The following is a 27,933-nucleotide window of genomic DNA, read 5'->3' on the forward strand; positions in this document are numbered from 1 at the left end:
AGATCAGTTCCCTGAGGAGGCTGATCCTTTCCTAAAGTCTGGTGGGAGGGAGATTTCTCTTCCTCCTCAATGCTCTCTGTTTGTGTGGAGTGATCCATCTTTTCAGGCTTCACAACACATGTATCAGTTTGAGTTTGGGCTGTGGCCATCACAGCCCCACCAACCTTTTCAGGAGGATACTCAGTTTGGGTATGGGCTGTTACCATCACAGCCCTGCTAATCTTTACAGGAGGGAAGTTAGCTGAAGATGGGGCTGAGGTTTGCTCAGCCCTACCAACCTTTTCAGGAAGGACATCTTGTATTGGGGCTGTGGCCAGCACAGTCCCACTAACCTTTCCATGGAGATTTACCATTCTAGAATGGGTTTCCTGTTCAACCTCAGCCCAAGCTGAGATTTCCAAATCATTCCCCAGTATACAATCTACAGGCAAGTTTGATGACACTGCCACTCTCTTTGGGCCAGTGACACCTCCCCAGCTAAGATTTACTACTGCCATGGGGTGATTGGTTTCTATTCCATCAATGTTTGTCACCTGATATGTGGCATCAGGTAAAAGTTGCCTTGAGGGGACTAGACATTCAGCCAACATGGTGATGCTAGCCCCTGTGTCTCTAAAGGCCTCAACTTTCAAGCCATTGATGAGGGGCTCCTGTCAATACTTGCTCAAAGTGTTTGGGCAAGCAGTGAAATTGGCAAACCCCATGCCAGTCTCATAGACAAGAGTATCTGAGGTAGGGGACCTGGTTAGGCCAGAATCCACCTGTCCTCCAAAAGTAAACCCACCCAGATTCCTGGGTGTGCTCCCACTTCCTGGGGGATTACTGCTGACAGTAACAGGAGGTGTTGGAGCTGGCTTTGGAGGTATATTCTCTTTATTGCCATTCTTGGGACAACAGCTGTCTGTTTTGTAATGCCCAACCTGTTTACAGACATGACAATAAGGCTTTTTCTGGGTTGAAGAAGTGTCTTGGGACCCACCCCCATCCTTGGAGTTTTGGGGCCCTGGGGAAGTCTTTTCCTTACTTTTATCCCCACCCTTCTCTTGAGGCTTGGTAGTCTCTTTCTTTTGGACACCACCCTGGTTCTTAGGCCTGATCCTGGTTCTGACCCATTTGTCTGCCCTCCTACCCAATTCTTGTGGGGAGGCTAGATCAGAGTCAACCAGGTGCTGATGTAGAAGCTGACTTTGACAATTACTTAAGATTTGCTCTCTCATAATCAAATTATACAATCCTGTATAGTCAGTAACCTTACTTCCCAGCAACCAGCCCTCCAGAGCCTTAGTGGCACATTCAACAAATTCAGACCAGTCCTGAGTCTGTGTCTTCTGGGTGTCTCTGAACATTAACCTGTACTGTTCAGTGGTTAAGCCTAACCCATCAATCAGAGCACTCTTCAGGACCTGGTAGTTTCTAGAATCCCCATCACTAACTGTGAGGAGTCTGTCTCTGCCTCTACCTTCAAAGGAGAGCCACAAGATTGCTGCCCACTGCTCCTGAGGGACCTGCTGTACTTTGCAAGCTCTCTCAAGTGCAGTCATCCATTTGTGGATATCATCCCCAACTTTGTAGGGGGGCACAATCTTACTCAGGTTTCTATTGTCATAGGACCTGTCTTTATCCTTATGGATAGTGCTGCCACCAGTGGAATCTAATCCACTCTCTCTAGGCTGCCTTGCTCTAGCAAGTTTCTCTTTGGCCAGGGCAACTTCTAATTCTTGTCTCTGGATCCTAAGTTCAGCCTCTCTCATTTTGACCTCATGTTCCCTTCTCTGAGGGCTAGTCAACTCCCTTCTGGAGTTGCCATGAGAACCTCTAGAAACATGGGAGGTATTGGATTCACCTGAATGATTCCTCCTCCTCCTATGCTCCTGGTTAAGTCCATTTGGGGGTCTGAATGGGTTGGACCCACCTTCAGTCCCAAATAAGCTTAAGTTAGCCTGGTTAAGCCTGCTGACTAACACCTGGCTAGTCCCATCATCAGATTCACTCTCTTCCTCCTCCTCCTCCTCTTCTTCTTCCTCAGGCTGAGTATTCCCAGGGGTCTGGTTTTCCTCATCTACCTGAACTACAGGGGCAGGGGCATCAGAGTCATCATCTTCAGTGGGGGATCCTCCATCTCCAGTCCCTGAGGGGCCTGGTTTGGAGTCCCTTAGAGCTTCAGACTGGTCTAAAAGCTCTCTGAGGTGTCCTGCTGTAGGCGAAGGACCTGTTTTGATTCCTCTCATGGAACACAGTTGCCTCAGTTCCTTAAATGGAAAGGTAGCAAATTTGGATGGTGCCCTTGGAGGGTCACTCTCAACAGAGATGAGTCCAGTGGATCCCTCTGCTCCAGACATTGCTCTAGTGTGGTGGATGTGTTGCAATCTACCTACACTGGTGTTTTCCTACAAAACCTATCTAGTAGTTGTAGTCAGGGTGTGCTACTCCCTATCCTCTACAACAACTAAGTTCAGTAGAACTTAAGTATATCTAGTCTTGTTTTAGTGTACCTATCAGGTACCTGTATGATCTTTCAAATGATATTTTCAAAGATTGTAATGGTAAAACAACAGCAAGCTCAAATCCCAATCCGCTGCTCACCAATGTGAGAAGTTGGCCTGATATATGATGCTCACTAGTTCTAGTGATCACCTTGTATCATGCCAAGCAACCCTTATGGTGCAGGTTGTAAAGTCAACCTTATAGACAAGCTATCCTAGGGGTAGCATGGACTAAGCAGTCTTAGGCTAAACTCTGTAAAAGCATGTGAAGCAAGCTGTTTTACCATACACAATCCCTTGAATACCAAGTGAAAGGACACCACACAGATATATATTGAAAATATATATAGATGTATTACTACAAATATCCCTGATACTCTTTATGAGCACAGAAGCAAATGCGTTAAAACAAAACACAGTTTAAATACACAAAAGTTGCACAATATGGATGAGCCCTAGGGGCCACCTAAACCATATACTAAAATAGTGGTATAAGAACCACTATGGGGAAAGTGAAGAGGCCTAGGGCCTGGGGAATCGCTGGAGCTGTTCGGGACTAGCAGTGAAGAAGTCGGGAAAGGCCCGCGGGACTCGGGAGCAGTGCGGAAAGTGCACGCTTTACCAATGCAATGTCAATGGTGCGTAAAAAGTACAAAGTTAGTTATAAAGGAACCTTCCGAGTGACCTAGAAAGCTGAAACTTGAGACACAGACACTAGAGGTGTGTACCAGTGTGGGAACACCGGCGGAACTGAGTTACCTCACCCACAGGAAGCGGGTGCATAGGGTCGAAGTAGTGTCGGGTTTCGTCACGCAGGTCGATGGTGCTTGGAGCTGAAGATGCTGCAGGCGGCTCGATGTGAAGAGTTCCGGTGGATCCAAGGGTGGATCTGAAGAGGTGAAGACCTGAAAGCAGAGGGGACAATGTTCAAAGTCACTAGCCAGTGACTACCGTGGAACCAGAGTGGAACCAGGCGATGTCGGGTGCAAACAGGCGTCGAGGTGTAGCTTCTCTCTGCAGCCACGTGGACACGAGGGGTCGAAGACGTCCAGGAGTCGGTCACGAGCTGTCCCACGCAGGCTTCTCGCTGTTGGCGGTGTCGGCGACTCGATAGAAGCAAACAGGCCTTGGCTAATGCAAGCCACGCAGGAATCGAAAAAGGCTTGTTACTCGGACCAGCAAGGTCAGAGCAGGTGCTCCTTTTCACAGGAGCAAGGGCAAGTCTGGAGCAACCAGACCTGTAGTGAAAGTTGTAGGTTTTGTCGCCAAGATGGCCGCTAGCCACGTGGCAAGTGGCCGGGATGGCGCATCGAGTGGCACGGTGCAAAAGGGCCCCACGCAGATCGTGGAGATACTGGGGGGCTGATCTTTGGTGCAAGGGCTGCTCGAGGTTAGGGCTTCTCAAACCCCAAAGCACAGCGTCGAGGGTGCCTCTGATGCTGCGCAGTCAGCGTCTCGGGGGTCTTCCAAGATGTCCGGTCCCACGTCTCTCGGTGCCTCCACGGGTCCCTTCTTTGCAGGGACTGTGGATCGGGCGGTGAGAAGTCTGGGAGTCTGGGTCTTGTCAGGCTCTGGGCTCGGGCTCCGGCGGGAGGCGGCAGCAAAGCAGACGTCGAGTTGCTGGTTGGTGCCTGTATTCACAGGGTGGTCACTCCTTGGCCACAAGGGAGATTCTCTTCCGTCTTCTGTGCAGCAGAATGTCGAAGTCCAGTCTTCTTCTTTATTTCAAGTTGATTCAGGATGATCTGAAGTCTCAGGACACAGCTCCCACTCTTATTCGAATCTGGGGGGCCGGATCACCTACTAGGTCCCTCCTCTGGGTGTAACCAGGAAGGGGGGTGGTTACACCCCCTTTCCTTTGTCCAGTTTCGCGCCAGGACTGGGGTTGGAAAGCCCCAGCACCGGTTTGAACTGGCCTATGCACAGGGACACCTTGTGTGCCCCAGGCATGTCTGTCAGCCCTGTCCTACCCAATACACAAAATCCTGTCTGGAGTGGTGCTAGCACCTCCCCAGGCAGGAAACCCTTTGTCCAAGCTGCCCTCGCTGGAAGGACTCCCAGCAGCAGGAGGTCAGACTTGTGTCTGTGGTGGCAGCATCCATTTTGTGATGCTAAGGCTCTGTTTAACTTTAACCGGGGTTCAGGCTAGGTACATGTCGTGTCCCTCTAGAAGGGTGGAATGCTACCCCCGTCGCCAGAACTGGCGAGGGGGTAGTATTCCAATTCGTATGACACCTTACTCGACATGTTTTGATAAAGCCAAACCTAAGATAGCATTTAACCGCGAGGATTATAATGCACTTAAGAGTATATGGTATGGCAATATCATGGAACAGCTAAAGGACATGGTTCCGAAAGCTGCAGACAGGCTCAGCTCATGCCAGAGCACCATCTCACATATTTCCAAGCACTCTGCCTCCAGGATTGATGAGGCCTTCCATAGGAGTGACTGATAGGAACATATGTGTCCATTTTAGGTTAGGTATAGGCATACTACACCTAAGTAAGGGGTGGTTACACCGACTTACCCCAGCTGAGTGATCAGCCAGTTGTGTCAAATATGGAGACCAGGCCAGGGGTGGCACAATACATGCTGCAGCCCCTGGTAGGCCTTGGAAGCACCTATGCCCTGGATACCTGGGTACACTGTTACAGGGGCCAATAAGGTGTGCCAATTCCAATTGTGTATGTACCTAAGGTACATGGAGTCCATTTTAAGGAGAGAGCAATTAGCCTGGGGCCCTGGATAGCAGGATCCCAGGCCAACTAAAGTAAAAAAGCAGCTAAACACCATGCAAAAAGTTTGGGGGTAACCATAGTCAGATATCCACCTTCCTACAAACAGTAAAGATAGTGTTTTGTAAGTTAGAGTGTTCCTTGTAATGACAATGAGTAGCTCTGGGTGTTCACAATGATGACATGAGTTGGGGTAGAGTATTGATAGAATATCAGTTGTTAGCTTCTAGTGTTGATAAACATACTCATTGTTACCTTAGAGTGATGGTAGAAATACCAATTGGTAGCTTAGCACACAGATGGAACAAGCATTGGTAATGCCAATAGGTCGCTCCTATGAGAGAGTTATTGACTTTGTCAATGTTGTTTAGTCATGTTGTACAGCATGTAAAAAAAAAAGCGCTATGACGAAGTCAGAATTAGTGCATTTTTTTATTGTTGGTGCAGCGGGCTGACAAGAAGTAACACAGAGGGATGGAGGGCGGGTGGGGAGGGAGGGAAACATGAACAATGGAAGATGTGGGATAAAAGAGCTATGACACAGCCAGCGCTGACCATCTAATAGTACTTTCTTGTGTATTGTGAGGTGTGAGGCAACACGGAGGGAGATGGGCAGGAGGAACCACAGATGAGGGAGGGGATGGGTGCAACACAGAGATAAGGTGGACAAGTCGAGTGCAACATGGACAACATCGGAGGGTGGTAGGGAGGGGCAAGCTGACAACAACAGAGGTGGGTAGGGGCTGGGGGCAAGCAGACAAACAGCAGAGGGTCAGCAGGAGAAAGAACGTGAAGGGGCAAATAGGCAAGGGAGACAGATCAGAAAAACACACTTGTGGAGTGTTTAATGACGAATGCAGAAGTAGCACTTAAAACAAGCATTGGCATAAGCCAATAGGTCTCACCTTTGGGGCCTTATAAGTGTTTAGTCAGAGCTATTGACTTTGCCAATGTGTTTAAGCTGTGATGTAGAGAAGTGTAGCTGCTGTGCAGCATGCTGAAAAGTTGTAATAAGAAAGGGCCAGAAGCATTTTTGTTACATTATATATGACCAAGAAGGCATTATGTCCAACAGAACGACCATGTTAAAAAATGTATGTACAATAAAAAAATCCTCATTTTTCTTTTGTTCTTGCAATGCTGGCAACTTGGTTTTGCCTATTCCAATGGTTGTTTGTTAAAGTTTTTTTTTGAGTGGGCATAAACAATTGGAGTTTGAAGGTTGTGAACTAGTACCTGTATTATAACACTAGCAGGAGCCAGACGCTAGGGGAGAATCAGCAAATGGCAGATTCCGAGAGCAGGCTGAGGGGGTGTTGAGTGATGTTGAGGTGGTAGTGGTGGTGGTGGTGACTGGTGCTGAGACGACGCTGATGTGATGCTGAATGACACTTACGTCTTGCTGAGTGATGATGATGTGGTGGTGCACTATTGCAAAGGCGATGCTGAGTGATACTGATGTGGTGTTGAGTGATGTTGTGGTGGTGCTGAGTGATGCTGTGGTGGTGCTGATATGCTGCGGTGCTGCTTAGTGATGCTGTGGTGGTGCTGAGTAAATCTGGGGTGGCCTTGAGTGATGCTGTGGTGGTGCTGAGTGATGCTGTAGTGGCACTGAGTGATATTGTTGTGACCCTGAGTGATGCTGTGGTGGTGCTGAGTGATGCTGTGGTAGTGCTGAGTGATGCTGTGGTTGTGTTGAGTGATGCTGTGTTGGCCCTGAGTGATGCTGTGGTGTTGTTGAGTGATGCTGTGGTGGTGCTGAGTGATGCTGTGGTGACGCTGAGTGTTGCTGTGGTGGCGCTGAGCAATGCTGTGGTGCTGCAGAGTGATGCTGTGGTGATGCTGAGTGATGCCGTGGTGGCGGAGAGTGAAGATGTGGTGGTGCTGAGTGATGCTGTGGTGGCATGCTATGGTGTCACTGAGTAATGCTGCTGTTGCGCTGAGGGATGCTGCTGTTGCACTGAGTGATGCTGTGATAGTCCTAAGTGATGCTGTGGTGGTGCTGAGTGATGCTTTGGTGGTGCCGAGTGATGCTGCAATGACACAGTGTCTTTGCTAGTTACAGTGGGTAGAAGAGGGGTAGAAGAGGGGTAGAGGGGTAGCAGAAGGGTAGAGGTGTAAAGGGGTAGAAGAGGGGGAGAAGAGGGATAGAAGAGAGATAGAAGAGGGGTAGAGGGGAAGAAGGGTAGACAAGGGATAGAGGGGTAGAAGAGTAGAGGGGTAGGAGAGGGATAGAAGAGGGATAAAGGGGTGGAAGAGGGGTAGAGGGGTAGAAGAGCGGTAGAGGGGTAGAAGAGTTGAGGGGTAGTAGAGGGGTAGAAGAGGGTTAGTAGAGGGGTAGAAGAAGGGTAGAGGGTAGAAGAGCGGTAGAGGGGTAGTAGAGGTGTAGAAGAGGGGTAGAAGGGGGTAGAGGGGTAGAAGGGTAGAAGAGGGGTAGAGGGGTAGAAGAGGGGTAGAGGGGTAGAAGAGGGTAGAGGGGTAGAAGAGGGGTAGATGGGTAGAAGAGGGATAAAAGGGATAAAAGGGTAGAAGAGGGATAGAGAGGTAGAAGAGGGATAGAAGGGGTAGAAGTGTAGAAGAGGGGTAGAAGAGTAGAAGAGGGTAGAGTAGAGGTAGAGGGGTAGAAGAGAAGTAGAGTGGTAGAGTAGAAGTAGAGAAGTAGAGTAGAGGCAGTGGGTAGAAGAGAGGTAGAGGGATAGAAGAGAGGTAGAGGGGTAGAAGAGAGGTAGAGTAGAGTTAGAGGGCTAGAAGAACGGTAGAAGAAAGGTAGTGTAGATGTAGAGTGGTAGAAGAGGGTTGAGGGGTAGAGGGGTAGAAGAGGAGTAGAGGGGCAGAAAACAGGTGGAGGGGTAGAAGGGTAGTAGAGGGGTAGAAGAGGGGTAGTAGAGGGATAGAGGGGTAGAAGAGGGATAGTATAGGGGTAGAGGTGTAGAAGAGGTGTAGAAGGGGTAGAGGGGTAGAAGAGGAGTAGATATGGGGTAGAGGGGTAGAGCGTAGAAGGTCGAGGGGTAGAAAAGGGATAGAGGGGTAGAAGGGTAGAAGAGGGGTAGTAGAAGGGTAGAGGGGTAGTAGAGTGGTAGCGGGGTAGTAGAGGGCTAGAGGTTAGAGGGGTAGTAGAGGGGTAGTAAAGGGGTAGAAGAGTAGAAGAGGGGTAGAGGGATAGAAGAGGGGTAGTAGAGAGGTAGACAGGTAGTAGGGTAGAGGGGTGGTAGAGGGGTAGTGGAAGAGAAGAGGGGTAGAAGAGGGATAGAGGGGTAGAAGAGGGATAGACGATGGATAGAGGGGTAGAAGAGTGGTGGAGGGGTTGAAGAGGGGTAGAGGGGTAGTAGATGGGTAGAAGACGGGCAGAGGGGTAGTAGAAGGGTAGAGGGGTAGTAAAAGGGTAGATTGGCAATAGAGGGGTAGTAGAAGGGTAGAGGAGTAGTAGAGGGGTAAAGGGATAGAAGAGGGGTAGAGGAGTAGAAGAGGGGTAGAAGAAGGGTAGAGGGGTAGAAGAGTAGAAGTGGGGTAGAGGGGTAGAGGCATAGAAGAATAGAGGGGTAGAAGAGGGGTAGAGGGGTAGAACAGGGGTAGAGGGGAACAAGAGGGTAGAGGGGTAGAAGAGGAGTAGAAGGGGTTATAAGGGGGTAGAAGAGGGGTAGAAGAATAGCGGGTAGAGGGGTAGAAGAGGGGTTGAAGGGTAGAAGAGGGTTAGAGGGGTAGACGAGGGGTAGAGTGTTGAAGGGCAGAAGAGGGGTAGGGGCATAGATGAATAGAGGGGTAGAAGAGGGGCAGAGGAGTAGAAGAGGGGTAGAGGGGAAGATTAGGGTAGAGGGGTAGAAGAGGAGTAGAAGAGATGTGAAGGGGGTAGAAGAGGGGTAGAGGGGTAGAAGAGTAGCAGGTAGAGGGGTAGAAGAGGGGTAGAAGAGGGGTTGAAGGGTAGAAGAGGGATAGAGGGTTAGAGGGGTAGAAGAGGGGTAGAGTGGTAGAAGGGTAGAAGCGGGGTAGAGGGGTAAAGGGGTAGTAGAGGGGTAAAGGGGTAGACGAGGGGTAGAAGAGGGGTAGAAAAGGGGTAAAGGGGTAAAGGGGTAGAAGTGGAGGAGAGGGGTAGTAGAGGGGTAGAGGGGAAGTAGAGGGGTATAAGAGGGGTAATGGAGGGGTAGAAGAGGGGCAGAGGGGTAGAAGAGAGGTAGAGGGGTAGTAGAAGGGTAGAGGGGTAGTAGAGGGGTAGTAGCGGGGTAGTAGAGGGGTAGAACGGTAGTAGAGGGGTAGAAGAGGGATATAGGGGTAGAAGAGTGGTAGAGGGGTAGAAGAGGAGTAAAAGAGGGTAGAAGGGTAGAAGAGGGGTAGATGCGTAGAAGAGTAGAGGGGTAGAGGGGTAGAACAGGAGTAGATGGGTAGAAGTGGGGTAGAGGGGTAGAAGAGGGATAGAGTAGTAGAGGGGTAGAAGAGGGTAGAGGGGTACAAGATGGTAGAGGGGTAGAAGTGCAGTAGAAGGGAAGTAGAAGGGGGTAGAATAGGGGTAGAACAGTCGTAGAGGGGTAGTAGAGGGGTAGAAGAGGGGTAGACGAGTCGCCGGTTAGAGGGGTAGTAAAGGGGTACAGGGGTAGAAGAGGGGTAGAGGCGTAGTAGAAGGGTAGAGGGGCAGTAGAGGGGTTAGACGGGTAGTAGAGGGTAGAGGGGTAGAAGAGTGGTAGAAGGGTAGAAGAGGGGTAGAAGAGGGGTAGAGGACTAGTAGATAGGTAGAGGGGATGGAGAGGGGTAGTAGGGTAGAAGGGTAGTAGAGGGGTAGAGGTGTAGAGGGGTAATAGAGGGGTAGAGGAGAAGAGGGGAAGAGGGGTAGTAGAGGGATCGAGAGGTAGTAGAGGGGTAGAAGGGTAGTAGAGGGGTTGAGGGGTAGTAGAGGGGTAGAAGGTAGAAAAGGGGTAGTAGAGGGGTAGTAGAGGGATAGTAGGGTATAGGGGTAGAAGAGAGGTAGAAGAGGGGTAGAGGTATAGAGGGGTAGTAGGGGTAGAGGGGTAGTAGAGCGGTAGTAGAGGGGTAGGGGGTAGTAGCGAGGTTGAGGGGTGGTAGAGGGGTAGAAAAGGGGTGGAGGGGTAGAAGAAGGGTGGAGGGGTAGAAGAAGGGTATAGTGGTAGAAGAAAGGTAGAGGGGTAGAAGAGGGGTAGAGGGGTAGAAAGAGGGAGAGTAGAGGTAGACGGGTAGAAGAGAGGTAGAGGGGTAGAAGAGAGGTAGTGTAGAGGTAGAGGGGTATAAGAGCGGTAGTGTAGAGGTAGAGGGGTAGAAGAGAGGTAGATGGGTAAAGGGGTAGTAGAGGGGTAAAGGGGTAGAAGAGGGTTAGAAAAGGGGTAAAGGGGTAGAAGAGGAGGAGAGGGGTAGTAGAGGGGTAGAGGGGAAGTAGAGGGTTAGAAGAGGGGTAATGGAGGGGTAGAAGAGGGGCAGAGGAGTAGAAGAGGAGTAGAGGGTTAGTAGAGGGGTAGAGGGCTAGAAGAGGGATCATAGAGGGGCAGAAGAGGGATAGAGGGATGGAAGAGGGGTAGAAGATGTAGAAGAGGGGTAGAGTGGTGTTAGAGGGATAGAAGAGGGGTATAGGGGTTGAAGAGGGGTAGAAAAGGGGTAGAGGTGTTGAAGAGTAGAGGGATAGTAGAGGGGTATAAGAGGGGTAGAGGGGTAGAAGAGGGGTAGGACAGGGTAGAGGGGTTGAAGGGTAGAAGAGGGATAGAAGAGGGGTAGAAGGGTAGAGGGGTAGGAGAAGGGTAGAGGGGTAGTAGAAGAGTAGAGGTGTAGTAAAGGGGTAGAGGGGTAGTAGAGGGTTAGAGGGGTAGAAGATAGGTAGAGGGATAGAAGAGTAAAAGACAGGTAGAGGGGTAGAATAGTAGGAGAGAGGTAGAGGGATAGAAGAGTATAGGAGAGGTAGAGAGATAGATGAGAGGTAGAGGGATAGAAGAGAGGTAGAGGGACAGAAGAGAGCTAGAGTAGAGGTAGAGGGGTAGAAGAGAGGTAGAGGGGTAGAAAAGAGGTAGAGGAGAAATAGAGGGGTAGTAGAGGGGTAGAAGAGGGGTAAAGTAGTAGAGATGTAGAGGGGTAGAAGAGGGGTAGAGTGGTAGTAGAGGGGTAGAGGAGTAGGAGATTGACAGAGGGGTAGTAGAGGGGTAGAGGGTTATAAAAGGGGTAAGGGGGTAGAGGGGTAGTAGAGGGTAGAGGTGTAGAGGGTATAAGAAGGGTGGGGGTAGAAGAGGGGTAGTGGGGTAGAAGAGGGGTAGAGGTGTAGAGGGGTAGAGGGGTAAAAGAGAGGTAGAGGGGTATAAGACAGAGGGGTAGAAGAGTAGAAGAGAGGTAGAGGATAGAAGATAGGTAGAGTAGAGGTAGAGGGGTAGAAGAGAGGTAGAGGTGTAGAAGAGAGGAAGAGTAGAGGTAGAGGGGTAGAAGAGAGATAAGGCTATACAGGCAAATGAAAAGGAAGCTATGGACTTCAAGCATGTGAATTAAATCTCTCCTGTCTTGAAAGCTGATTACAAGCATCTCCAGTCTTTGAAAGTTTCCCCTCGTTTCTCAGGAGATGCTTGTAATCAGGAATAACCTGATTCATTTAATTTAACAGTTGGCTCTGCCCAGGATTGCTTAGTAACGCAAATGACAAGGAAGCTATCGACTTCAGGAATGTGAAAGAAAGCTCTCGTATCTTAAAAGCTGATGACCCATGACGAGAGAGGAAAGCCAGATGGCGCCTCTGCTTGTTTAGCGCTCGCCCGCGCGCGTAACAGCAAGCTCTAGGCCACAGTGGTAGCATTTTCTGAAGCCCACTTTCTTAAAGTCTCACCAGAGCAGCGCATGTGCTGGCTCAGGTGAGACCTAAAAATGAGCAGTGGAAGGAAACAAGAAATCCTTCCCTGCTCCAACTGGAAGGACAGTCATATGAAGAGTAAGGAAGCATGCAGCAGCGGGACACTAAAAAGCAAGGAAAAGAGAGGGTCAGGGAAGCCAACTAATGGTAAGCAAGCGGTGTCCTCTAAGCCCATGGTGAGAAATAAAAGGTCCAGAAGAGACAGCATATCTTCTGTCTAGGGAACAACAAAAATCATTTGTTCCCTTAGAGTGCTGATAGAAAAACGAGATGGTAGGTTTAAGCACAGATAGAAATACCAATTGGTAGATCAGAATGCTGGTAGAAAAACAAATAGCTAGCTTAGAGCACTGATAGAAAAGCCAAACATTAGTGTACAGCGTTCATAGAAATAAAAATTGTTAGCTTAAAGTGCTGGTAGAAATACCAATTGCTAGATGAGAGCACTGATAGAAAAACCAATCATTAGTGTACAACGCTCATTGAAAAACAAATTGTTAGTTTAAAATGCTGATAGAAATACCAATTCTTAGCTCAGAGTGAAAGTAGAAATATCAGTTGTTAGCTTAGAGCATTGATGGAAATGGAAATTGTTAGTTTTAAGTGCTGATAGAAAATACCAATTGTTAGTTTACATTGCTGATAGAAATACCAATTGATAGCTGATAGCACTAATAGAAAAAACAAATGTTAGTTTATAACCCTTACAGCAATACCAATTGTTAGAACAGAGTGCACATAGAAATAACAATTATTAGTTTACAGCACTGATAGAAATACCAACTGTTAGTTTACATTGCTGATAGAAATACCAATTGTTAGTTTACAGTGCTGATAGAAATACCAATTATTAGTTTACAACACTAATAGAAATACAAATTGTTAGCTTAAAATACTGATGGATATACCAATTGTTAGCTCAGAGTGATAATAGAAAAGGACTGATAGAAATGTCAATTGTTAGTTTACATTGCTGATAGAAATACGAATTGTTAGTTTACAGTGCTGATACAAACACAAATTGTTAGTTTACAGTGCTGATAGAAATACAAATTGTAAGCTTAAAGTGCGGATTGAAAAAACAGTTAACTCAGAGTGATGATGGAAACAGTTGTTAGCTTAGAGTAGTGCTAGAAATGCCAATTGTTAGTTTGCAGTGCTGATAGAAATACCAATCGTTAGTTTACGTTGCTGATAGAGGTACAAATTATTAGTTTACAGCAGTGATAGAGATGTCACTTGTTAGTTTACAGCGCTGCTAGAACAATTGTTAGTTTACATTGCTGATAGAAATACCAATTGCTAGCTGATAGCACTAATAATTTTTTTTTAAATGTTAGTTTACAGTCCTTACCGAAATACCAATTCTGACCACAGAGCTCAGTAAGAAATACCAATTGTTCGCGCAAAGGGCTAATAAAATTCCATGGATCCAGCTAGTTGCATTTGAGTGTAAAGAAGGCAAGAAGAAACTGAACTCAGGAGGAAAAAGGCAGAAAGCAGCAGGAAGCATCAGTGCACACAGTGTGTCCTGGGCCATCATAGGAAGCAGAAAGTGCAAGAACCACAACCCTCTGACGGGGTGGGTAGCCCCTACCAGTTTCTGCGGCATGTCTCCTTTATCAAAGGACCTGTGTTCTTCAGCTCTGTTCATTGCAACAGTCATCTGAAGGTTTTAGCTGCTGAAGGGAGAGTGCAGGAATCGGTCTGTGGTTAGTCATCCATTGACAGCCTTTAACAGAAGCTTGGTTTGTCTAGTCTCTCGAGAGCAAGGCGTGCTGCCCAACTGGAGGTTAGGTGCTACTAGGTTGATGTTTAAGCTTCATTCAATGTGACATGCAGGAAGGGTGTGTTCAGTTCTTACCTTTCTTGAGGTGAGAAACTCGACTGCCAGCAAATCTCATTTATTCGCACTGTCAGTGGTGTGTGTCTGGTGAGCCGCTTAGAGTCACAAGGTGACAAAGGTCGCGACACCAATGTAGCGTAAATAACATTACAGCAGGATGGGTGGTGTGCACCTGGTTTTGACCTGATAATGACCTCTGTAATTAGTACCTTGGATCAGCATGTACAAATGATTTTGCTTCTGTTTCTTCTGTGTTATTACCCTTTGCACTCTGTTTTGTAGGGCAGTTGCCACCAGCTGCAAGAAAGTGGCAGACTGCTAAGAACCAACCTGGTGCAATCTGCAGATAGATCATTATCAGAGCAAGTGTTTAAGTGGTTGCAAATGCTACTGCATCTATGTTTGTACTTACTCAGGGTTCTAAATGACCCCTGTATATCCACCCACGTCGGTCCTTGGACACTGCAGGGAAGGTTCAATCTGTAGAACCATTACCTAATACGTCATGTCACTGGGTCCTTAAACTTCTGTAGTAGGGCTCCTATAACAATGTAATTTAGTCAGCCTCTTTCCCACATAAATAGACTCCTAATATTGATAGGTAGTGGAGTTACTTTTCCTATCTTGCGGGCTCTAAACCCCTTCACGGGTGGTCGTTTGTTTGCCTACAACTGGCCTCTTCACTACGTTGAACGCAATAGCTTCGTTGCAAGCTGAGCCTTGCAGCCAAGCTGATTGAGCGCGTTTCTCAGTTGAAGGATTGACCCTCAGCTTTGTGGTGAGTTTCTGCCCCAAATGGTGCATGCTGTAAGGGCCAGGGACCTGGGCAGCCAGTGGCCACATCTCTGGCATCAACTCTGGAACCTTTTCCCCTGAAAGTGGCTTTTTCCTTTAGGGAGAGGCTGTGGGCCTAACGCACATTTGCTTGTGGTCAGGCTGGAAGGCCTTTTTTTTCTAGGTTGCCGCTATAGAAGTACCATATACATACATACATACATACCTAAATAAAGTATTCATTGTGGCACATAATCCTAGGGAGATGGATGAGGCTGCCGATGCCATGTCTTGTTTTAAGTGGACTCATTTCAGCGGACTGGCCCTAGACACAGGGGATGAGAAGCCCCTTGACCATGAGCTTGAATCGCTCACTGGTGAGCCGCCAAGAACCTGTGCAGCTTCAGTGTGTTGCACCTTTGACTCCTTGATTTATTTATACAATTTTGGCAAGTCTGTCTGAATTTGGATGCATTTTTATTTCCTGTAAAATGAAGTTTCAACTTGTGTATTTCTACAATTAAGTACAAAAATGTACTCAAACTTCAGTGTCTAGGATTTTGATGTACGCATAATGATGTGTGGCCTACCTAAGCTTCATTAATAAATCTTGCACCTTTCCTGAACCCCCTATACTGTCAACATGCATGGCTGACATCACAGAGAGGTACCGGAGAGTACTAATTTTGACCTATTTCCATTTAAAATAGCCAGCTTTCATCATTCTTTGAGGAGCACAATATTTTGGGTGCTGCGTAATCTGGCTTTGGGACATCTTAATATGGAGATGGCTCTAGTCTCTATTTTTGATGACCTGTGAATAGTAGCAGACCAGGATATATCTTCTGCATAGTTGCTAGACCTATCAGCTGCTCTTGACACAGTGTCATGAGAGGCTAATTCTCAGGTTATTAGAAGTCGTAATCTGTGGGCCTGCCGTGCATTGAATTACATTTTAGTGCAACATCGGGCAGTTTATCTTGCATCTTCTTTTCTGAGTTTAAACTGTAAGTTCAAGATGTGCCTCAAGGCTCCTCACTGAGTCCAACGCTGTTTAATCTGTATATGCACTTCTGATTTGGTTGTCCTGTTTCAGTTTAATGAGCATGCGGATGACACATTCTAATTTCATTTGACCAGCACTGTTCTCAACTGTTGGACAGTGTTCATGGCTGTATGATAGCAATGGTGGTGTAACTGGAGGACACCTCTCTGAAATGTAATTCAGATAAGTCAAAACGACTTTATGTACCTGGGCGGAAAGCTCCTGTAAGTCTTCTAGTAGACTTTTCGCCACACAATTGGGCCCTCCCCTAGCTCCAGTGGCCAAGGTACATAATCTCTGGTTTCATTTTGACACAGACCTTTCCTTAAACAGCCAAATCTGAAATCCGTCATCCACTTCCTTTCTCCGTCATCCACTTCCTTTCTCCATCATCCACTTCCTTTCTCCTTCATCCTCTTCCTTTCTCCATCATCCACTTCCTTTCTCCGTCATCCACTTCCTTCCTGCTAATGAAGATGCTACATAAAATCCTTCCAGCGCTTCCCCCCTCAGACTTGTCCTCTGGTGGTGCAGGCCACGATGCGTAGTCATCTCGACTAGTGCAATTCACTAGTTCTGGGTTCTGCCTCAGACCTGTTTAACCTCCTGCATCATATTAAAAATCCTGCATGAAAGCTTGCACTCAGTGGCCACGCACTTCTTCATCTTCAACAGCGCTGACAACTCTGCTCTGATTAGCAGTCTCCAAACATGTCACCTTTTATGCACTTTGCATGGTCTTTCAAGCCTTGCACCACTTTGGTCCACCTTACCTTCAACAAATGTTTAATAAATATCTTCCCTGTTCCAGTTGAGGTCTTCTTATGCAAACCATTGGGTGTTCCTCAGGTCTGGCTGTACCTGACTTGGGGGTGTACTTTCTCAGGTGGCAGCATCCAAAGTTTGTATTTCTTTACCAATGCCACTGCAATTTTGCAATCAACTACTGCCCTTTATGAAAGCTCTGCAAACCTGGCTCTACTCGAAGTAGGGTGATGGCCATTTTAGTTTCTACTGGTTAGATTACTTTGTGTCTCCTTATCACTAGGACGACATTCAGGTAACCGAGTGTTTAATAGGTCTATTTTTATATTAATTTACAAATATGCTAAGTTTGGCTATCTTCCGATTTATTTACCTGATAAATGTACACCCACACTTCAATGTTTCTAGGGTTTTTTTGGGTGTGCAAAGTAGCCTTAGACAGTGAAAACAATACACCCTCCAGAGCACATTAATATCGAAGCACTAGCATGCCTAGTTATTTAAACTTCATTAGGAAATCTCCTCCCTTTTTTAGATCGAAGCCTAGCTGTCTGGTTGTGAAAAGGCTTCCTGTGGGCATTCTGAAAGCTTCCCTAGGAATGATTTTCGTCCATTGCTTACCAATGGCTTAGTGGTTTGGAACTCACATTTTCTGCTTTTCTGTTTGCTGGCTTTGTTTAAGGCTGCCCAGCATGCCTTCGTCCCTCCTTGGGGCTTGTTCACCATCACTCATCGTATTCTTCCACACGTCCGAGCTTTCTATAAACAGGCCTTTACATTTTGTTCTTATCTTGTCACACTTGCTGTGCTTTTAATGATAGAGATTGAATGACAGGCTCTGTCTTCCAAGGGAGCTTGGTGTTTACTTTTCTTTCTCTGACTTCAAAGTGAGAGAATTTATGTGACAATCTTGCTGGCTACTGGAAAAAAATGTTCTAGCACACAACAAAAGTGTAATTCGGAAGTGTGGTCAAAACAAATATTTTAATATGATCAAAACAAATCAGTACACTAGATGATGCCATTCCACACATTATCCTTTGTGCACTGTATAGCTTCATTAGTAAAACTGTGTGTGCAAATTTAATGGTAATTGTTTTAATTGAAGATGTGTTGTCTGTAGTGGCAGTTTGCTACCACACCACTCTACACCACTCCACTCTACAACACTCTATGGCCCTCACCCTATGACACTCTGCTCTACTCTACTCTACGTCACAAGCTCCACTCCAACACACTCCACTCCATGCCGCTCTTTGACACTTCACTCTAGGCCACTCTACAACACTCCACTCTGTGTCACTCCAGTCTACGACACTCCATGCCACTTTACTCCACTCTATGCAACTCCACGCTATACCACTCCACTTTATGACACTTTTCTGCACTATTCGCTACTCCACTCCACTCTATGGCACTCCACTCTACTCCACGACAATGTGAGAAGTTGACATGGTATATGGAGTACACTTATGTAAGTGGGCACCTTGCACCAATCCAGACAACCCTTATGGTGATTTTAGTGGTCTTAGACAACTTTAGAAAGCTCTCTAAGTGGTAGCTGAGGGGAGCAGCCTTCAGGCTTAGTCCAGAAGGAGTGTAAAGCAGCTTCTTTTACCAGAACATAATCTTATTGATATAGATTAAGTGAAATAGAACCAAACAGTATATTTATAAAAACATGTATTTATTATAAGGCACTCACTAACACATACAGATATCTCCTAGCCTGAGATATACACAATGCACACACTACTTTTCAATAGAAACAGGTAAGTAGCACCAGTTTATGGTTTGGTCACGCGGAGACCGAGCTGTGTCCACTGTCCTGCTGCAGCAGCAACCCAAGTTGCTAGCAAGAGGATGCGGTGGCCTGCGAGGGATGCCGTCCCTGTTCTTCACAACTAGAATTGGATGGCAGAAATCTTCTTCCAAGATGCGGTGCCATTGGGTAATGGCTGTAAGGATGCAAGCAGGGATAGTGATTTTTTCTGGACGGATTGCACGGTGACATGTTGAGATGTGATTTCTGTGCAGATACAAGTTTCCCAACTTTTTTTACTAGCAGTTAAGGCAGACCAGGTTAACGGAAGCCAGCGGATTATAGTTTCCCGCTACCTTGCCTCATTTTTGCCTGCTGTTTTCAAAGCATTTCTTGTAAACCTTGTTAACACTCAATAAAGTACCTACCTCGTGGTCAGTATTACAAGTTTGTTGTCATTACATTTTTTATCTTGATCTTCTGGTGTGATAGCCAATATAGTCGATATTAGCGCCCTCTTACTGAACCCCTCCCCCACCGACCTTTCATGATGCTTAGGAAATGAGTTTCAAACAGCCAACGCTGCTAGATGCAACTGCTCATTTACACTTGTCATACTTCTAGGTCAGGCGCGCAATGCCCATTGGGCTTAAAGGGCTTTCCCCTAACCCCCCTGTCGTGTGTGTCAGCCCAGGCTGAGACAGCTTCCCGAGCTGGCGACCGCCTTATTGCAGCCGCACCCGAATACTTCACAGGTCCTTAAAAGACCATTTGCATTCTAACGAGGCTTTGTTGTCTGTTCACCCCTTCTTAGAGCTCCTGCAGCTCCACTCTGACTATTGCTGGATGACTTAGCCACTCCCCTGGAATTTTTATTAGCCCACCCCGAAATTTGGCTCTAGTTGCGGCTCTGCTCTTGGGTATTTACAACTGTCTGTTTTACACCAGCTGTTTTTTTTTTTCATGGATCATTTGGCAATCGGTTGTAAATACCTTTCTATCCCTTCTCTGCTGAGATAGCTCAAGGATTGGACCCTAACTTGTGTGTTCATTACCTGTGCTTGTACTAATTGCACTAGATGTTGCTAACAAAAGTAATTTGAAATAGCCCTTTTGTCAGCAATTTGTATGTTTGACTATGTAATTATCAGCTTTAAGAAAGACACCCAGTAACTCTTTGTAAGTGTTTTGGTTCCTGTGCCTGCTTTGCTAAATGTTTCTTATATTTGTACTGACTATAAGGTTGGTAGCGTAAACTAGTCTTAGCCAATGTATTTTGTTTTTTGTAAGTAGCTGACATTGATGGACAGTTAAATTGTTATCAAAGCCATCATTGTGGGAACACCACTGCCACCTCATTGCTCTGATTGTTTTGGTTGCTTATTCTATGCGTCGCTTTAAGTACATCTCCATTATTTAAAAAAAAAAAGAGCACTTTACAATAATGCAAGCATTTGCAATGCAATAGGTCTCGCATTTTAGATACTTTGACTTATTGGTATTGTAAATAACAATGCCTTGGATTCGTTGCTTCAATACACAGAAATAAAAGGCATTGGCATTTACAATGCCAATAGCTCAAAATCTCGCAATTGCGAGACCTATTGCATTGCAAATGCTTGTTTTTAGGTTTCGGCTACCGTCGCACTGCGTAAGCAGTGGGCGGAGCCGAAATCTTTTGTCTGTAGTACGGGGGCTGAACACGCCCCTCTTCTCCATTGGCTGGCCTCGTAAATGCTGGCCAGCCATTGGAGGAGAGGAGCGTCACTAAGTTCAGGGCCCGCCTTGACGCGATTCGGGGGCGTTTCTGGGTCTTTTTTTAAGTACCGCCCTCTCCTCTTCCCATTGGCTGGAATTTTACCTTCCAGCCAATGGGAAGGGGAGAGCACGCAAACACGCCCCCGAATCGCGAAACGACCTGTTGCTCTGTTCCAGTCCTGCTCCCCCTCCCTCCGCAGCTCTCCTTAGTCCCGCTCCCCCCGCAGCTCTCCTCAGTCCCGCTTCCCCCCCTCCCTCCGCAGCTCTCCTCATTCCCGCTTCCTCCCTCCCTCCGCCCGCAGGTCTCCTCAGTCCCACTCCCCCCCCCCCCCTCCCTCCGCAGCAATTTGCCTCCATGCCTCGTCATCCAAGGCATAAATCACGTTTTTTCAACAAATTACCATATGTAATCTGTATACCTCTTAAAACTTCCTGCTCTCCACTGCGAGTTATGGTTTCCATGGGACGGTCGCAGCTGGGGGCTGCTGCCTCCCGAGCCCAGCTCCGTGCTCCGCAGCTGTGAGCAGTAGCGCATCACTCACACTTTGGCAGCTCTGCCCTCTGTACATTCCTCACTACTCTCAGTCTGTCACTCCCCCCTTTCCCCGTCAAAAACAAGCACATGCGCTCAGCTGCCCGAACCCCCTCTGAAGTAACCGCGAAGAAGAGTGTGCTTGTGAAGGTTTTGCTCGCACGCGCTTGCCAAGGGGCTCCAGCTGCGCTGACAGCGGGGGCCAGCGGAGCGCGCGCCCGGACCTGCGGGCGGCGGCGCGCCTGACCCTGCTTTGTGCCGTTGGTTGCAGCTTGCTTTGCTGGATGCAGTGCTTCTCCTCCACCAGGGCGAGGCGCAACGTCCCGGGGGCAGCGGGGCCATGGCCACTGAGCCGGTGGGAAGCAGTAGCGGCAGCAGCGACACTTCGAGCACTGGCGAGGAAGAGCGCATGAGGCGCCTGTTCCAGACGTGCGACGGGGACGAAGACGGGTACATCAGCAGGTAACTAAGGGAGATTTGAAACTCTGCCACAACTTCTGCCTGGCAGCATTCCTGAAACTTTAGTGCGAGCGTGGTAGGGACAGAGGCACTGTGCAGGGCGCGCGGGCGGCGCAGTAAGGAAATTGCTGCCAGTAGGGTGGCTGGTACTTGGTAGACAGAGGAGTCGTCCCAACCTGCCCCGGGAAGGCTTGTCATTAGCTTGGGCGATGTGCATTAGGAGAGCTGGTGGCTGAGTCCCTGTGGTGAGGGCACTGTGCCCTCCCGCATCACCAGGCCACTTTCAGACAGCAGGGACAATCTCGCAAAGGTGGCAGAGTTGCACGTGAGGCTACCACAACGTGCCAGCTCCAAGTAAGGCCGGTCTCAAAAGTGCCCAAGCTCAAAGTCACGTTTTGATGCTGCTGTTCGTGACTCTGGATGAATATCCGTGGTCGTCCCTGGGGGTTCCCTGTAATATCACTGGATACAAATTAGTTTGAGTTTTGTTTGAGTAGGGATTATATCACATTGCAACCTATAATGGCATATAAACATTTTCATATTATGCGTAAACATTTACGTTCTACTTATCTAATTTGTACTTTACGCAGTTATTTGCAGCCTCTTTACAGCTATTGACAGTCACTCTGGTGGTGCCTAGTTAAGAGCTGTTGCTTTTTGTTTCAGTGAAATGCAAGATCTAGTCTGAAAGTTGCAACAATATTCTTAAAGCCACAGGTTTTGATGGTTTTACCGGTATTGTTTGTTGAGAATATAAACACCTAGGCTTTCTGTTTTTTTTTTTCTCACTATGCATTTATAAACAAGCTGGACAGGATGTTTGAGTAATCAACTCGGAAAACATAATTATTTTTGCACACAAAAATAAAGTTTACATTAAACCGACATGCAGGGAAGGACACGAGATGTGCCAGACATGCATTCCTGAAAGGCCATTCTTGTCTAAAACTCTCGACCAAACAAATGTTGAAAGTAGCCTAATAGGTATTCAGGTGTGGAGAAAATAAACATTACAAGCTTGCAATAGACTTGGATTTGAACTTTTAGAATATACATACGTTGTGCAATGTTTTCTAGGCATTCTGCCACAAGGCTGCCCATTTGCAAAGCATCTAACCCCTCGACCCATGCCAGAAGTTGCTGCCTAATTACCTGTTACATTAGCACAGGCCATGGACTGGCAAACGTTCTCAATTCAAAGACATTTTTCAATTTAAAGCTGTCATGAAATGCATATCTGCAAAAGTCAATGATAAAAAAAACAGATAATAACTTTTATGATGGAAACACAATACGCTTGAAGAAGAAATAAGTGAGCCCTAAGTTGGCGAGTGACTTTTTGTATAACAAGTGTTGGCAGTTTTTTTTATAGATCGGATATTCTGAATCAGAACAGAAATAAAATGAGTCGATTACATATTATGAAGCATTGTTTCATACAAATTGTGGATGATGTTTATTAGGATTCCACGATATGGGGTATTATATAAATAACATGACACCAAGTTCTAATTGGAAGGCACTGACGTCCTCTAAACAGTCATTCTTTCCAGGATGCTGGGATGGTCGCTGTACTGATATTAGTCTAATAGACATTACAAATCAGCCCGGGTGTAGACTAATGTCTTTAACATGTTAACCCCTTATGCAGCACCCATTCTTAAATAGCCTGCTAGATTCTAACTTTTTGTCCGAATAGATATGTTCATTCAGTGGTAAATGATAAATTGTTTAGCACAAATTGAATAGCAGGAATAAACTAATTACAAGGGCGAGGGCCTCAGACAGCTAACCATTTACCCTTTCCGGAATTGTTGGTACTTTTAGGGTGTTTTTGCTAGCAGATGCAGGCATTTATAAATGAGATATCACCTCAATTTGTCTACAGACTGTTGCACATAGTTTACTCAAATTTTCACAAAAGATCTCCTCAGTTACTGAAAGTGGACACATTAATATCTGTAATATGGACAGAAGCAGATCTTTCCCCATCATTTTGTCTCTCAAAACATTTTTGTTCTTTCTCGTCTTAACTACTGTTTTTCCATTCATGTCGGCCTGCCCAAATATATTACTGTCCCACTTCAGTATATGTAATATTCATACAGTCATGTTCTAGTCTCTCTTCCTCGTCAAGCACACGTTTCTCCTTGTCCCAAACAGCTCCGATGTCTTCCTATGTATTTTCAATCTCACTTTTTCCTTCTTATTAGTCTTAGAAAATGTTCACCCCATGACCCATTCTTATTTATGTACTTTCGACTCTCATACTCATTCTCTTTACACCTTTTATATGACATGAGATCATATTGCGATTAATCTCGTTTTCAGTTATTTATTAGGTTTCGACCTGGCGAGGGGCACGCAGTGCCACTCCCAGATCGAAAACTATTGTCTACAGTAGGGATGTCGGCACCGCCTCTGCCTCTCATTGGCTAGCTCCATAAATGGAGGCTAGCCATTGGGAGACAGAGGCTGTCAATCGCGCTTTCTCCAGAAAACGCAATTCGGGGGCGTTTCTGGTGCTTTTTTAAAGCCCCGCCCCTTTGTCCCGGGCCGCGCTGTGATTGGCTGCCGGCCCGGGACACCCCCGTGACGTCAGCCAATCACAGCGCGGCCCAGGACCTGACTTGTCTCAACATTCTTTCAGCATTCGTTTGTAAAAGCGAGTTCCGGTTCGTCTACTCCAACCCCGCCCCTTCCCTCCTCTAAACCTACCTGAAATTGAAACTAAAAAGGGACGAATATGCAAAACACAACCAAACATCATTATAATTCGATCGCCATATTTGCGTATCAGTGCATTTCCTCTGTTATTGCGCTCAGGCAATATTTAACAAGCATTTACAATGCAACGGTTTCGCCTTTGGAAAAGTTTGAGCTATTGGCATTGTAAATGACAACATTTGTATTTATGTGTTGGTTTTGAAAACAGATAAATAAATGGCATTGTCATTTACATTGCAAATAGCTTTAACATTTCCAAAGGCGAAACCGTTGCATTGTAAATGCTTGTTTTATAATGCTCCCATTCCGGTTCCTTGCTCTGAGGTATTCTTAAGATCTTTCTGTAAGCCTGCCTCTTTCAGTCGTTATTTGGTTCATTTAGTTTGCATCCTGCTTTATTTGCACCTGTTTCTCTTCTTATCCTCCAGTGGGTCTAGAGTACCTCAGCAAGTAGATGACCAGCGCTTCCATCCTAATGTCTGCTATTCCATCGAATCAATTCCTTGGCTCTTCTGAAGCTAATCTACCGCCGAGAAGCTTTCCTCGTGCCGCTCGCCAATACATCCCTGTTGCCCCGGGGCCTCCTCGTTAAAACCTGTGTAAATGTTTTCTACAGACTTAAGAGTTCAGGTTCGAGCTGCGTGATTTCCTTGGCACGGTCCACTGGACCTTTCAGAGTCAAACAAACGAGTACATCAACTAAATCCAGCGCTCGCAACTCAAGTTGTGCGAAGTTCACTTGGTTATTTTTTTCTTTTAATAAATACCAGTGTGGTATGAAATGTATGTTCATGTCCAGTTGTGAGCAATTAAATACAGCCACAAATTTAGGGAAAATATCTACAGCATTTTCAAGGGAATTATTTAGGGCAAGGAGGCTAATATATATATATATATATATATATATATATATATATATATATATATATAAACCAAAGAACCTCTACTCCCCATCAGGAAAAAGAGCACGCACTCGAGGGCTATTCAGGTAAAGGCTTCTTTATTGAATTATGCCTCCTCCGACCCAGCAAAGAGAGACGCGTTTCGCCTGTCACAGCAGGCTTTCTCAATCTAATGAGCGCCATTTTAGTGGTGGCCTTTATACTCAGACATAGTCATAGACATAAAAGAGTTCATTGTTAACTAATGTTAGTCAATCAATTAAAATGTGGTGACCACTTACCTAAAAATACATTTCATTTCAAATATGTACATTGTGGCTATTTACATCGTAAAATGATAACGCTCATCGTCACAAACAGTTCGTCAGTTTGCTTTAAATACCACTATAGTACAACAAGTTAAATGTAAATGAGCACCAACATAATAAAAACACTTTCATGTTGCTGTAAAACAACTGAAAATCGAGGCCGTATATTAAACCATTGCGCTGGTCACATAGTTACATAAAATACTGAATATGCATCGCGCTGCAATAAATGCAAAACAGGGGAGACATGCTGACATAATATCAATCCTTTCTACCACGGGCCTGCACCAGGTGAAGCTGCTTGTGAAATCACGTTGGGCTCCTAGAACAGTCTCAGGCATAATGTAAATGCAAAGCACGAACAGGGTTACATTTCCACTGCATAACACGGAAAATAAAGGTCAAATAGCAGGTCCGCCTAAGTGTGTTTCAGGCCTCATAGTTAATTCAAATGTTGTGTCCGGCAACTCCTTACAGGACTACTGCTCCCACAGTGCATCGGTAATGTTACATTTAAACACCAAAATCCACGCAATGGAGAGCGACTTAAGGCTGGAAATGTGGACAAGCTTAATTCCGCGGTGACATGGTGTGACACAGTGGTGTTGATTGATTTCCCCATTTGGCAGCACAAGCCTGACATTGCTGAGTTCGAGCCTGAACTCCCCGGGGCTTTATAACACATTTGTCCCATAAACACTGGAGTATAAAACAGGCAAGTCTCCTCTCATGGCGGCATATATCCTATGCGTCCAAACACACAAGCGAGGTCGGGGGAGACCAATTGTACAAAAATGAATTAGCCCTATAGTCCTCACCGCTTGCCACGGTGCCCAGTCACCATGAGTTACGCCGGCATTCCGAGTAGGGCATTTCTAGACAGGACAGGATTCGACCCTGCGCTGAATGCCAAATGGCTTCCTCGCAGCAGAGGTACTGCCTCCCAAACTGCTGTCATCCGCAAATCCTCATCCCAGCGAACATCATGGGGGCCATCAGTATAGCATTACCATGCTTGCTTATATATATATGTTATCCAAACCTTCGTTATTGCAACGAAAAAAGGCGCTGACTCCGTGGGATTCAACAAAGAGGAATTTATTCACCTCAACGACGACTGCTTACGCGTTTCGGTGGGACAACCGCCTTGCTCACAACAACTTAAAAGTGAAAAATGATACGAATATATACACACACCCCCATTCCTTCTTCTCGTGGGTTTGTCAAAGCCTCCCGGTGACGTCGGTCAGTTGCTATGGTTACCCTCCCCCTTGTCATAGACATGGAAGAGATACAATAAGGTAACAGAAACATTTGTATCACGAATAATTCCGGGCATTTGCAAATTCTAATTACAGATTAATATTAGTCGTAATATGCATCATTCTATTTGCAAAACTTCACCAGTTTGTACCCGTACAATCTAATATGTATTAACACTCTCAATTGTTCATAATTTTGTGATATTTCTGTGATAATGTAATCATGCAACGAAAGTACCCATGTTCATAACTGACTAACAATGGTCTAAGGAAAAACCATATTTCTGTTTTTAAAACAGTGCAACACATTTAGTTTGAAAAAAAATATTGCATATTTTGTGAAAAATTTAAAAACAATGTGACTTCTCAGAGTACTGTGTCATTCTTTAGCCATCAGTGTACAACCACATAGTCCCTCCAATAGCCCATATTAACAACAATTTCAAGCATCTTTACACAAAATATCTAGCCCCAGTGGGCTCTTGATCACTTGTGGGCTATTGTAAGACTCCCATATATATCGTGGTAATGTTGGCCTCCAATATCTTTCTTTTTTTGTCTCATATTGGGTCAACCCAGTACTGTGATTTGTGACTTAACTTGTGACCTTAAAGAAAATTTACTTAAAACTGTGTGCTCAAACAAAACCCCAAAATTTCTCAAAGTGAAAATTTATTTCAGTCTGAAGTATTAATACTGTGATTTTTTACACATATCCCTATCATAAAGTTTCAGAGGAGCGGGGTATGTGATTTTGCATGGAGCCAAACAGATGAAAAGGATATACGTCTGAATACAGGGCTAGTCTTTTGTGTTATCCACTTACAAGTGCACACTTAATGCTGCGTCGTAGTTTAAGCAATTAGGAGCCTTGGTATCGAGCAGAATAATATACCTCGGTTCCAATCGCCTAAGTGCTAGGAGTCTGTTACCTCCTCTTGGATTTTTGTTGACGCAGTCAATAACAAAGTATTGCAAATCTTCGACTCTCCCTCCGTGAAAAGCATTAATAGGGCGAGCCACAGGGTAACTTTGATCATTGTTAGCCACGGCTCTCAAATGTTGTAAGATCCTTACATGAACTGGGTGCAAGGTGCTTCCAACATATCGTTTCTTGCAAGTGCATTGCAAAACATAGATTGCATAATCCGTTTTGCAATTGAAATTCCCTCTCAATGCCAGAGGTGTTTTCCTGAGTGGAAGGTGTACTTTGCTAAGATTGACACCATGCTGGCATGCTTTGCACTTGAAAAATCCTTTCTTCTGCTGAAGCCAATTGGTGTTACTCATTTGGCTCGGAATGTTAGATACCAATTCCTGCTTCATAGACTTAGCCCTTCTATAGGTAATCTGCGGCAATTTAGCACATGATGATCCTAGTGTGGGGTCACTGCGTACTATAGGCCAATGCCTATACAGAATTTTTCGTACATTGGTATGGTACGCATTGTACCCTGTGATGATTCGCGGTGTCTCAGTTTTTGTATATGATGTTACTGATGGAGTATTCCTGAGTACAAGATCTTCTCTGCTTTTATTCTTTGATTTATTCTCAGCTGTGTCAAGAATTTTATCAGAGTAGCCTCTGGAGCGCAATCTTTTAAACAGCTTCTTTTTTGATGTTTCAAAGCTGTCCTGTGTACTACAGTTACGCGTCATTCTGAGGCACTCGGCATAGGGGATGCTGGTAATGAGGCTGTGTGGATGGAAGCTTCCGGCATGCAAGATGGTATTGCCGGAAGTTGGTT

The 27,933-nt window shown here is 45.9% G+C and overlaps 1 protein-coding gene across 2 annotated transcripts in view; it reads right to left on the bottom strand.

Moving 5' to 3' along the window:
* The window catches only part of SLC2A11 (solute carrier family 2 member 11), a 405,158-nt gene that overhangs the window by 200,233 nt on the left and 176,992 nt on the right, over window positions 1-27,933 (bottom strand). Inside the window, exon 1 of one of the 2 annotated variants that reach the window (XM_078667812.1) lies at window positions 13,640-13,676. The exons of the other annotated variant lie outside the window; for it this stretch is intronic. Within the exon in view, the coding sequence (XP_078523938.1) occupies window positions 13,640-13,654 (15 nt within the window). The 5' untranslated portion in view covers window positions 13,655-13,676. Of the gene's footprint in view, window positions 1-13,639; window positions 13,677-27,933 lie in introns of those variants that run through there. 2 annotated transcript variants of the gene reach the window in all.

Source organism: Lissotriton helveticus, chromosome 11 (genome assembly GCF_964261635.1).
Source record: "Lissotriton helveticus chromosome 11, aLisHel1.1, whole genome shotgun sequence".
Classification (NCBI taxonomy): Eukaryota; Metazoa; Chordata; class Amphibia; order Caudata; family Salamandridae; genus Lissotriton; species Lissotriton helveticus.